The sequence below is a fragment of the Psittacula echo genome, assembly GCF_963264785.1.
Source record: "Psittacula echo genome assembly, chromosome: 2".
Lineage (NCBI taxonomy): Eukaryota > Metazoa > Chordata > Aves > Psittaciformes > Psittacidae > Psittacula > Psittacula echo.
This window is the reverse complement of record NC_137737.1, coordinates 34,811,459-34,824,835: the sequence shown is the minus strand read 5'-3', so window position 1 is coordinate 34,824,835 and position 13,377 is coordinate 34,811,459. Positions and strand designations below refer to the sequence as shown.

The following is a 13,377-nucleotide window of genomic DNA, read 5'->3' as shown; positions in this document are numbered from 1 at the left end:
AAGTGCCTGTGAAATTCCCACTCTATCAATAAAAGTTAGGCAACTAGATGCTTATTAAAATCCCATACATTGAATACCTTTGAAAATGTGGTCTGTTTCCTGATCCTTTCTTCTTGATCCTTCAGCTGTACACTCTGTACAGACACAGGATGTGCAGTTTCTTCCCTAACAATCTCCTTTTGATTGTCCTTTGTTATCAAAACTGAGGAAATTCAGAGGTCAAAGTAGAGACTGCAAAGTCTGCATTGCTAGTAAAGGGGACATAGTACAGACCAAATATACCAAAGAAAGTCTCTCTGAGACAACACAGAATCCCATACCTGTTGATCTGGAAATTAAGCATTTTTCTTGAACATTGACTGACTGTTAAATGGAAACTTAGCAGAAAAAAATGCACACAGAAAGACTGCCCTAATAATGTTTCAGAGTATGACTGTACCAGTGTCTGAAAGAGAGTAAGTTTGACAACAGTGAATGAATGCTACCAGTAATCCATACCACTGCTAGGTAAGTTTTTAGTTATGTATTGCAATTTCTTTTCATATCTGCTTAGTTTGAATGCAATAAAATAGAGAAAGAGCTGTCATAGTCATTCAGCAATCGCAAAAATATTGATGTCATGCTTTGGTGTGGTTTATGGAGCATTTCCTCCAGTGCTGCTGAGATTTACTGCATCAGCTGGAAAACAAAATAGTCATTGTTCTATGGTTTTGGATGTCTGAAGGAGAAAAACATTATTTTTAGGCAGTTGCTGAGTACAATGATGCATTTCAAAGCTTTATTAATACTGTATGCTCCCACCTGCATGGCCAAATAGCTGAATTTATTTCTTTGCTTTTGTATATTAGCTGGTATATGATAGTGCTGTAATATGACCATGTGGCCAAGTTTACCATGCAGTACTCAGAGGTATTGTTCAATATTGTTCCTTAGGATAAAATATGCTGCTTTCAGCACTGTGCAGAGCGTACTGTATAGAAAAGGCAGTGGGATGGTTTTGCTGGAACGGGCAGGGACAGGGGGATTTGTCACCAGCCTCAGCACCCCAGGCCAGGTCGCATGGTGGGAGCTGTCTGCTCACTCCTGCTCTCCCTCTCCCCATAGCCACCTCCCCATTCCCACCCAGTGATGCACACAGCGCAGGGTCCCTCCCCATGCCCTGCTCCTCTTGCTCTGTATCTCTCAGCCTGTGTCCCCTGCAGGGAACCGCCTATAGCTCTGTACAGCACTGGGACAGACATCTTCCCCAAACCTGAGGAAAGCTCCTAGCACAGGCACTGGGAACGGGGATTTCCCCAGGTAATGGCAATGGGAAGTGCCCCAAGTGCCCAGAAGGATGGACTCAGTCGGATGCACCCTCAGAAAGTTTATTTGCATTTCCAGCATTACATTACTCTTCACTTTAAGACAGTCACTCATAGTCATAGGAAAATTTAGGTTTTAAGGATCTTGGAGGTCATCTAGTTAATAAGTACAAGAACATGGTCAGGTCCAGAAATTCCTGGCCGTTGCGTGAACGCAGTGCAAGCAGAGGATGTTCACAAGGGCAGGAGGAAGTGCAGTGAGTCAGAGAAAACTCTCCCCTCCTCCTTCCAGCCTAGGATTCCCTAGCCAGGGAATGAGCATCGCTGCACAACTTGCAAAAGTGTCTCTCATGAAGAGGAGGGAGTCTACAAAAGCCATGATTATTTTATTTTATCTTATTTTATTTTATTTTTATTTTATTCTGATTTGCCTTTCTCAAGTCCTCAAGATATGTCCTACTTTTTTTCTTTCCACAGAGTCATCTGAGTATTTCTCAGTGGTTTCTTCACAGGGCCAAGAGTTTCAGCAATAAATAGTTCAAGGGTGTTTTATGGCTCTGAGATCTGAAGCCTCGCCCTCTGCAGCTGACACTCAGCAAGCTCACTCCTCCCTAACGCCTTTTGGGATGAAATGAGAAAGTGATAAACTGAGAAAAAAATAAAATCAGGTTTTTAAAGAAGAAAATGCAACCCAAAATGCTACTGAGTGCTCACTATCACGTTCAAAGGCATAATTCTCTCTGTTGGGGATAGAAATATAAACTACAGGTGTCTGTTCAAAAATGAGGCAATAAAGAGTTGGATGATTCTCTGTCAGCTCCATTGCAATAGGCTTGGAAAGAGCTTCTTTATTGTATATCTGGAGATCAAGATCAGCTTTCTATCAGCATAACTGCAGAGTACAGCTTGCAATCTTTTTTCAGGCTCAGTTTGAAAATAGAAAATACAAAATTGAAAAACAAAATTAAATGAGCTCTACTTCAGTGACACTTTTTTTTTTTCAAGTGCTTGTAGCTTTAAATAGTTTTATGAGAATTACAAATTATTGTGATTCATACTGCACAGTTTTGCTTTAGTACTGCTTAGGTTAATTCCCACTAGAAGGATCATGGAATCATAGAATCATAGAATAGTTAGGGTTGGAAAGGACCTTAAGATCATCTAGTTCCGATCCCCCTGCCATGGGCAGGGACACCTCACACTAAACCATGACACCCAGTGCTCTGTCCAGCCTGGCCTTGAACACTGCCAGGGATGGAGCATTCACAACTTCCTTGGATGCAAAATTGCCATTATGAGATCAATTAAGGAATGCAGAGTAATTGCCAATACGAAAGCGACACTTAAAAAAAGGTATCTATGAACATATAATATATTGGAAGGAAGAATATCCAAGCTATCTGATGAATTTAATCCAAACTAAGGGGATTTAAAAATGCCTCCTTCACTATAAACCCATTTCTAATTATCATAGAATCATAGAAAAAATCTATTCCTTCTGATATGTTATACAATAGTAAACACCTAAGTGTCGCTTTCATACAGTGATATAATTATCTGAACATTGCTTTAGATTTTAAAAGAAGAGTCTTGAAAAATTTGGAAGGAATAAACCCTGATAAAACCCAGTCAAGGAAATGCCTTTAATATTAGAACAGAATTTTCCAGCATTTTTATATAATAGGCTTCATAGCAGTTTTGGTCCTAATCCCCTTTGAAGACATATGGAGCAAAGAAATGAGTTAGTTTCCTTTCCCACCTGAAAGGAACCTATTGCCCCACCAGAGCACACAATCATTCACATCGTATGTCCAGCAACCATGTGGGCACTGAAATAAAGGACGGGATTTTTTTGCTTAGCCTTTGATTATTTGCTTGCACCCACTGATAAACATTGACAAAGATCTCAGGCAGATGAGACACACATGCTTGTGCAGGAGGATGCTTCTCTGTGCAAGAACATGTTTCTGCATTTCAAGGAGGCTATTATTGGAGCCTTTGAACTCACTCCATAACTTATTGAAATCATGGTAGAGTCCCTCTGGCTGGCACAACAGGAAATGTAGAGGCTCCTTATGCTCCAATGCAGCATTCTGGATCTGCGAGAGCAATAAATACCATTTGTAATTACTGTTTTTCTCATCAGACTTCCCTCCCACTTTAAGAGAGAAAAAAAAGGGGGTTGGGTGAAAGGTCTCGCTAGTCTCACTACTTTCCACTTCACTGGAGGCATTTTTACAAAGCATCTTTTTTTAACATTAATAAAACTCTAGATTTCTCCTTGTTGAAAACTAGTGTGAGGATGGAAAGGATTTCTGTGGTTTGATAATGGGGTATGTTTTTCACCCTTTATTCTCTTGACTGTTTTAAATAGTTTTTATTAGTATAATCTATCCTCTTCATCTTGCTTCCCACACACAGAGAGAAAAACACCTCACAGAGAATAGTGTTCATATGCATTTATTAGTTCCTATGAGTTTTATTGCTGCACGTCATGCTATGCTTTAAAAAATTTAAACATGCATTGCCATCTTAGAAAAGACACTGCGTACTTGCTAAGCAAGGAGTACCTTAGCTCCATGAAGCCTCACTGAGCAAAACCATTGTAATTCAGCTGCCAGGTATATGAAAGAATTCAATCAGTAATTAATACAATATGGCCTTTTAAAAAGGATCTAGCATGAGAAAAAAATAAGGCTTAATATCACTATATGTTCATCAGCTTGAAGTTTGGCCCCACCAAGTGAGACAATGTGGTGTACTTTGAGTTTAAATTGCACTTAAAACCCTTCACACAAAAGCAGTAAGGCACCTAATCAAATGTGTCTGAAAGAGCACCCATTTTGTCCACGTTCATCTGAAATTATGGTCAGTACAAAAAGAGCCTTCATTAGGGTGTTTTATTCCCATATAATAGGTACAATGTTTTACATTTCATAAGTTAGTCTTTAACTTGCCTGAACTCTCGGTCTTTTATGCATAGTTCAGACACGAGCTGGGAAGGCTCATTCCTCTGGCATTTATTTGGAAATCACAGCTCATGATCAGTTGCTAACACCTCAAAGAGCATGCTTTTATTCATCTTGTTTACATAGATTGTTTTTAATACCGTTGCTGTTCATTAGGCTTTATGCACTATAATCAACACCCCCTTCTCCTCAGCAATTAAGTAGTTTATCAGATGATAGACATTTCTGTATAGGACCACCATACACTGAAAAATTAGGCTCATTTCAACAGAAGTAAGTATCTCTGCACAAATTATCACCAGTGATAGTCTTTCTTTCTGGAAAGATAACGAGGCAGATTGTGCTTTCAGTAACACTAATGTAAATGCATAATAATTCTGGCACATTTGCACTGTGGTTCTTCCAGAGGCACATAACCACAGCTGGACTGCATTTATCTAGTAGAAAACTTAACCCTGCCCGGATCCAGACCAGCTGCCCTCAGCAGTACAGCTGACTTCAAATTTAGGGACAAGATCTTTCACCTCTTACCTGAGACGCGAGTTGAGTGATATTGATATTGTTATTGTTATTATTAATGTGTCCCATTGCGTCTTTTTTATTTTATTTTATTTTATTTTAAATAAATGTGTATGTTTTCTACCCTCTTAGCTGACAAGAAGCAACAGAGGAACTGAGACACTTCTGGCAGTCAGAAAACTGACCCTCTGAATACAAGCCAAACTTATCACCGTTTTGCTCCTAAAGTATGGAATTGTGAGAAAGCCATTTGGTTCAATCACTGTTAAAATGAGATATGGTGACATTTTGCTTGTCATCATTTAATCTTATCAATTAAAAAATATATATATGTGTTTCCACATAGAACTTTTTTCTTTTTTTTTTTTTTTTTTTGACACTTCAAATTCCACTAAAAGATGAAGCCACTCCTCCACCCTGGAAATACTTTAAAAGCAATTCCTTGAGCATTGTCACAGATTAAGGATGATGAATCAGCACAGATTTTCGTCTTTGTAGCCTTTGATATAGTTCTTCACAGGATAACACGAAGAAAAGAACTGGAATTATGGGTCGCAATGGAAAGTTAAAGAGCTATGATGTTATATGCAATGAATGGAGTTAATTCAAATCTGCTTATTTCAGCAACCACCTCTCAGAGACATGTATGACTGTCCCATGCAAATCACTAGTCATGAGTTTCAGTGGCTGTTTGCCTATGCAAGACAATGCGAACCCAACTGATTATAATCACTGCTTCCCTCCTCTGCAGTAGAAATTTGCACTGTGACACACGATACCAGCTGCTGGACACTGGCTACTATAATAAAAGTTAATTTGCAGGATGTTATGGGCTGCATTAATTTTCAACATGGCAAAATGCTAACAGTTGACCCAACCTCGGGCCAGTGTTGTTTCATCAGCAAACTGAAAAAGGAAGTAAGTCATGAGTCATATAAAATGCTATAGATGATAATTATTTAGATTAGTCAAAGTCACAGGAGTCTGGAGGGATATTAGAGTAACATGAGAACATGAAACAAAAGCAGCACAGAGGCAGCTGAAATTCTCTGAAGCTAAATAAAGATTAAAGCAGTTACCTAGAAAGAAGATACAATTTACACAAAGTGGAATAGGTTCACAAAGGAACCGAAAGAACATTCCACAGTCCCCCTCCTTCCTGTTCTTCATCCCAGTCCTCCAGAATATTCTGCAGCCTTCTCACTAGGAAGCCCTGCAAGAATTATGGGTGATTTAGGTTATATTTCTGATTGGTATCAGGTAGAAAAGGGGCTAAACCCCAAGCCTCTGATGTTTCACTGAGTACCCTAGCTGTAAGCCCTTAGATTTGAAATTATATTTCTATGCAAGAAAAAAAAGAGCATGTGGAACAGCCTCATTACAAAAGACCACTGTGCCTGCTGTGAAACCCTGGATGGAGCCCAGTCCATTAAGACAGCTCTTGCTGAGCCCCTAAGGGGCAAACTCTTGGATCCCTTCCAGGACACTAGCTGGGTACCACATTGGTCAGGACATGCAGTGATGTGTGACCAGGCACACAAATCTGAGATCAAGAGTCAAAGTGAGATGGAGCTACTCTCAGATTCCGGGCTCCATTTAAATACCAGGTATTTTGTATCCCACCCCAAGGTCCTCCTAAAAAACCAAAGGCTCATAGAGGTAAGAACTAATAGTCCCCAGTGATGCTGTTAAAAGACAGCCACCATTAAAATTAGTGTTTAAATTGAACTTTGACTTCCAAAACAGGCTTGTGGGGTTTTAAGCTGTGGTCAGAAATCTGCAACAAACGCAGCTGGGGTCACCCAAATGACAGTGCTATGTGTGAAAAAATACTCAGAGGGACACTCTCTGCTGCTCTAAGCAGCATGGCCAAAATTCACAGCCTGAGGGAAGGCTGGTTACTAGAGAAGAGGTTTGGTATGAGACAAACATGCAAAACTGTCAGATTCTGCACTAAGCATTAGATTAATTGAAATAAGATTTTTTTTAAGATCAAGATGCAACAATTGAGTGGTAGAAAGACAATGGAAAGCACAGACAACTGCTTCAAGTGAAAATCCAGTGGCAAGAGAAAAAAACAGTGAGAAAAACAAACCTTAACTGGTTTCCCCACCATGTTCCCTCTCTGAAATGGGGATAAAGCACACACCTGGAATTTTCTGAATGAAAGCCAATGTCATTTTAAGCAAACAGCCTGCTATCCACACAAAAGCTCTTCAGATAGTGCAACATCAAACAGGAGACCCAGCAGCAGACAATCAGCTTAACGAAGCAACCCTTTGAGAGCAACTCTCTCGGGAGAGCCAGATGAGCCATAAAAACTGCTGGGGATGAATGACATCAATGCAATTTACTGGCTTTCTTCACATAAAGAACTCAGCGTAAGGAAATGATTTAAGAGACAACTAAACTCTGCTAGAGTCATAATTAGTAAATAATAGGTTCCATTACACATATTGGTGTATACAACTAATTCAGGATAATGACACAACAAGCTCTCCTTTTTTTCCCCAAAACATTTTATTAACATTACTTACAAATTTGTATTTAGAAAATATTGTAGGTGAATTCAATTGAAATTCAGACATGGCTCAAATACAAAACATAAAAGAAGGTGCAATAGTATCAACATAAGTATAATCTACCACAAGAAATACAACAATGCCTCAAAAGAGGGATTACACGAGATTTGCAGAAGCTTCTGGTTTTCTGCTTGAACAGCCACTGCATAAAACACAAACATCATGATCCTCAGCAGATACAAGCAGCATAGCTCTTTTAAAATCAAAAATATGCAGATTTCTGCCATACAAGGATCTGGAGTGTAACTTGGCAGAAATTTTAAACGTCACGAAAAAGTAATGATAACATTTTCATTTTAGTACTCAAGTAGCTTACTCACTGCCTTTGTCAAGTGTGTTTTCTTAACACATTGACTATGAATGTAACCATAAAGGACAGCCTACTTTAATAATAGAGCTGACGTAAAATGGCAGGGCAATAAGCCTCTGAGTATACTTTTGAAGGGTTTCTTTTCTTTAGTAACCAGAGAATGCCAAAAAAGAAAAAAAATCCATGGTAGAGATTTCCCTCTGTACCCTCCTCAGTTATACTAAGGGACAATTGATTTGTCAACTCTTATTTGTAAAAACTGAAATATTATCCCAAAGCAGTAGTAACATTCCCCCATAAAAACATGGAAATCTAAACACCTGGCTTTGCCAAAGTATTACTGCAAAGACAACAGAGCAGAAGAACCAAACTTTGGTTCATTCTTCTTCCATTAAATGCAGCTCCTTATAAAGTATAATTTGGAAATAAAAAGCAGTTCTGAAAGACAGAACTATGTCAGTGTATAAAACTGTGTGGAAACTATCTTACAAAACAAGAAAGTGGAATCAAAAGAAGGTGTTTCAAACATCCAAGTGCACATCAGCTTTAAGACTTAGGGCTGTATGTCTGAGGTTTTTTAATCAGTTTTCTCATCATTTTTCTGCGGAATACATTTGTTGTTTTGTTGATTCCTGGTTTCTGAGTCCCTGCTAAGAAAGTAAAGGAAGCAGTTAGGAAAACAGTATGACAAAACTGTTACTACTCTTTATTGTTTGGTTATTTTCGGGGTCGGAGGGTGTTACATTATGCTGTTGAAGCAGTTGATCCAACAATAACAAATGTATCAGAAACTGCAAAATGTGTTCTGGACACCCTATTCTCACACACTGTAAGGTTTCCAGTGTGTCAGCCTTTGGTACTTTGGAACTTTGCTGCTCTTTTCCTCAGCAAGCATCCAAGTCTTTTCCAGCTGTTTTGCAGTGACAGCAGTATGGAAGTAAACACAGTGCTCTACTGGGTGTGTGTAGTGGAGGAAAATGACTGTTACTGCATCTCTCAGAACAATAGTGGGTTTAAATCTAAAACATAACCAGTGCTTGTGGGAGACAAAAAGGTGAAATTATTGGGGTTTCTGCACAGAACTGGGTTTCACAGAGAAGCCACAAAGACATTTTGGGTTAACTCTAGAAACGTTTACAAGGGCTACATGCAATGTGTGAGTGCAGTTGAGAATACAAATACTTCGCAAATTTGACTGAAAATCTTTGTCTTTATGCTACCAATCTACTAGCATACAGAGCCCCTGTGGCCAGTTCTGAATCATTTCACTGTCAACCCAACGTATTTTTCTTTTCCAAAAATCAACTGTTTTAAAATTAATTTAATCAGAAAAGTTTTCATTCCAAAAGCTATGGATCAATTTAAACAGCAGTTGTATATTTGCCCAGTAAAGGTCAACTGATTTCAACTTGAGACTACGAAAGGAACAGGAAAGATGCTGGGAAGGGAATTGTGGGAGAGGAAGAGAGGGAGTGGCTTAAGTTGCCTGAAAGATTTGCTTAATGCTGCTGTACATTCCCAAGCTGTAGAAATGAATATGCATAGCACAACATTAATTAGCACCAATTATGCCCTTAACTATGGGCTTTGGTTATATCAAGCCTTACTGAATTGTGAAATCCACAAGTTGGTGAAAATGCTTGTAAGAGATCATTTATGTTTGACTACCTGGTGTTCTAGTTGAGACAGACATTGTTTCCTTCTGTTTTCCACAAAAGAGTGAGGAAGGAAGGAAGAACCCCCAGGGTGGATCTGTCTGGGTGTAGGCAGGGGCAGAGCACAAAGGCGAGATGCTGAAGAGGCAGTTTCCTTCCTCCTCTCCATCTCTGCACACTTAGGCAGGAGCCTGGCCCTACCATTTTCCAGGTAGTAATAGATGCAAATTAGATAATCACAAGCATCTCATATAGACTTAGCTATTAAAGACTTTCTTGTAATACTAGAATGGCAGAGACACACTCAGGCTTGTCACCCTCAGAAATAGTACTGTCATGACTAACTGGCAAGCAATATTTTTACTCCTGAGCACTGTGCTCAGCATGCAATCCTTGCCACAGCCCTGGATTTACAGGCCAGAACTAAAGAATCATATCCTGATTTAAGCCTTCTGACTACACACCTTAAATACTGAAGTACTTGGACCCTGTGCATATCTTGGAGCTACTTTTTGGCTTTTTTTTCTTTTGTTTTCCAAAGGCAGGTACATGCTAGACAGAGACTTTTTCCCCTCCCCCCATTAGTATCAATTGTTTAAATGCTGTGCTGGCTTGGCTTCCCGAGCTCTCTGGGAATCAACATATAATTATGTGTTTCTCTCTCTTGTTGATTTACATATCAAACAAATTAAACTAGAGCATTAAAACTTGCGATAGCTGGTATGAACATATCACTGCAGGTAAAAGCACAAGTGCTTTGGCTTCCAAGCACACCAAATTTGAATAAAACAATTAAGGAAAATCAATTATCATTCAAAATCCTTCCCCCCACGGCCACAGAAACAGTTGACTCAGCACAACTGATGAGGAAGATATCTTTTAGTAATGGGAATGGGAAATGGGAACAAGCAGCAGGACATCAGGGGAAGGTGGTAACTGCTGAAAATGCAAAGGAAAATAAAAAAATTGATTTCACAACTCACTTTAATCCTACTTAAAAATATCTAGAAGAAAATCAGTGCTCATGATGGTAGTGAACAGCTGAAACAGTTTATACCTTGTAGGCTCTAGTCAATTAATTAGTGTGCGCTTCTCTACAGTTTGTTTAAAAATGGTGTAACCATCTCACATCACATTGTTCTTTTCAGAAGGATTTAGTGTTGCATCTCAATTTTCCCTGCCTTTGAAAATATGGAGTCTAAAATGCAAAAAGCATACACTTGTAGCAAGCCAAGTTGAGTAAAGGAACACTGTGAGTGAGTATCCCTTACTGGTATTTGGACTGCTTTATCTGTATGTGACTGACAAAATACAGACAATCTTACCTTTTCTGCAGACGTTGTAACAATCCGTCTCAGTAACGAAGTTATTGGCATTTCCACCACAGCCGGTGTATCTGAACTGCTTACATGATTTAGTCTTGGTGTCATAGTAATAGCGAGGCACAGAAGAAGAACACAGTCCTTCATCCTTTGGGCTATAGCATAGCGAGGGACCAGCTTGAAAAATAAAAGAAAAAAAAAAGAAAAGAAAAATAAATTACATAAATGTAATCTCTATGCCAGGCTTCTTAACATTAACCCTGCAATAAATTTTGTGGCCAAGCATTCTTCCCATTGAAGTGACATGACTGTTACCAGTGACTTCAGAGACTTTCTACATCTTGTTCCTATGAGTTATGGAATTGAGAAAGCAACAAACAGACCCAGAAAATAGGATTACCATCCCACAAGTGAAATGTATCAGCTTACCCCCTTTGTGATGCCATGCATACAACAACTGAGATATTCACATAGTATCTAACAATATATAACAATATATAATAATAATTCCATTGGAATGACCTCTGCATAGGAAAAAGGCATAATTTTCTTTATCCTTCCTATGATTTTGCCAGCAAATCCTGCCCACTTGCAGCAAAAAGTACAAACCCCACTACTTTCCTCTCAAAAATCGTATTTCATTTTTCCTCAGCATAAGTTTACTTTCCTTGCTGCAGACCTTTTATCAATTTACCGAATGTGCAATACAGAAAAATATTTCAGCATTCACCTAAGAGGATGATGACAATCTGTCATCAGCCAAACATAACTGTCTCATCAAACACTAATAAAGCTTAGGCAGTGACAGTTTTTATACATTTTGGCAGATCTTTTTTCTTCAGAGATCCTATCTCACACTCGCTATTAACCTGGTTATTTATGACAGCAGAGCTATAGTCACCTGCCATAATTACCACCTCTCTTCTTTAAAGCTCATATGGAAAGACAGTGAAGAGTCATGCCAGGCAGAAAACTTCTACCATAAATTGAGCTGTCAAGTGTCAAAGGCCCAAGCCACCCAACACCATCTCTCAGACCTGAATTTTAGAAAGGCACTTTTGCTTTATATTACAGTATCGCCGCCCTGAACATGATTGCCACAACACCTCATGCATCTGCCTCAACAACACAGATCTCTGACCTTATTTCCTTTCAGATTACACACGTACAGCTCTCTAGAAGTCAAGAGGTCAGTTGGGTGCAGCTGTGGACATATATAAGGTCACAGTAAACCAACACAGCTCAGTAACAGCTGAGACAAGTGACACAAAAATCTGCCGGCAAGATGAACATCTGCTTCACAGAAGTCTTCAAAAATACCACTGTATGGGTATCCAGAGGAAAACATCAAATAAAATATCATCTTCATGTCGCTTTCAAACCATCTATTTTATTAAAAGTTTGGAACAACCATTACTTTTCTCTGGCAAACAGTGGTCCACACAAGCCTGCAAATCTCTGAAGTTGTTGCCATTTCCATAACAGCCACCGTAGATGAACTCCTCACACCTCATTGAGCTCAAGTTAAAGGCATATCTTCTTAGATGACTCCTGCAAGGTCCTCCATCAGCCTCCATCCGGCATAATTTGGGTACTTCTGCAAGAAATACAATTTTACCCTCTGTAAACCCTTTGTGCTCCCCATATTACTAAGTAACATGGTAGTGGTGCCTACTCTATTACTCCAGCTGCAGGCAAGTCCCTGCTTGTCCCATTACCTATTCTTTAATAAAGTGGGATAAGACTTAAGGGAGGAATCCAACGCGTTAATTAGCAGTTAAGTTTCTCTGCATCAGGGAGAGGCTGCAACAGGCACGAGTGAGAGATGGGGTGGGTGCAAAGCATCCCACCAGCAGTACACACACCACCACAACCCCACCCCCCCAGGGGTCGCAGAGGCGCCTCCAGCCCCTGCCGCCCCGGAGGCACTTCAAGGAACTTCGGAGGGTCAGCCCCCGGGACCGGGGAGGGTGGCGGGGCCGATCCTCGGACTCACTCTTGATGGTCCAGCAGCTCTTCTCGCAGTCGTCTAGCGTGAGGAAGTTGTTGGCGTTGCCGTGGCAGCCCCCGTACGTGAACTCCTGGCAGCTCTGCGTGTACCTGTCGTAGTACCAGCGCGGCACCAGGGCGCGGCAGGGCCCCTCATCGGGGGGCAGCAGGCAGGCGCGCTGCTTCTCTGCAGGAGACACCAGCGAACGGGGCTGAAGCCACCTCGGCGGCGGAGGAGGCCCCGGCCCCGGTAGCCGCCCGCGGGGTCCCGCCGAGCGCTCGCTCCTACCTGTGAGGGTGCGAGGGGCCAGGGCTGCGCAGGCCAGAGGCAGCAGCAGCGCGGGCAGCAGTAGCGCGGGCAGTGGGAGGCGGCAGCCGGCGGCCATGTCGCGGCTGTGGCGAGCGGGTGGGTGGGTGACAGTGGGGTCCCGGGAGCCACGGTGCTGCCCGGCCCGACGGCTGCGCTTTATATGCGCCGAGGCGGCTTCCCCGGGCCGCCTCCCTCCTTGCGCATGTGGTGGGAGGGGAAGGTCTGATTCAGCGGGGCAGTAGCTCCCCGCTGACCCGGCCGTCACCGGGGTGCGGCAGGCTACGCGCCTGCGTGAGCCCGAGCGTCGGGGGGCGCGGGAAGCCCCCGCTCCGCCACCGCCGTCGGGGGGCCCACGGTCTGGGGAGCAGCAGGGGCCGGGCGGAGGGTTCTCCGCTGCGGAGCTACGGAGAGCTGGCC

General features: G+C 41.5%; 1 protein-coding gene across 1 annotated transcript; it reads right to left on the bottom strand.

Moving 5' to 3' along the window:
• Positions 1 to 8,230: 8,230 nt before the first annotated feature.
• On the bottom strand, positions 8,231 to 13,051 carry TFPI2 (tissue factor pathway inhibitor 2; the record flags this gene model as incomplete). The annotated part of the gene is made up of 5 exons (XM_080610269.1): positions 12,940 to 13,051; positions 12,658 to 12,837; positions 12,079 to 12,258; positions 10,665 to 10,838; positions 8,231 to 8,334 (listed from the first exon to the last, which is right to left on the bottom strand). Exons 1-5 carry the CDS (start codon positions 13,034 to 13,036, stop codon positions 8,231 to 8,233), a joined length of 735 nt encoding a protein of 244 aa, XP_080466395.1. The 5' UTR covers positions 13,037 to 13,051.
• Positions 13,052 to 13,377: the final 326 nt, after the last annotated feature.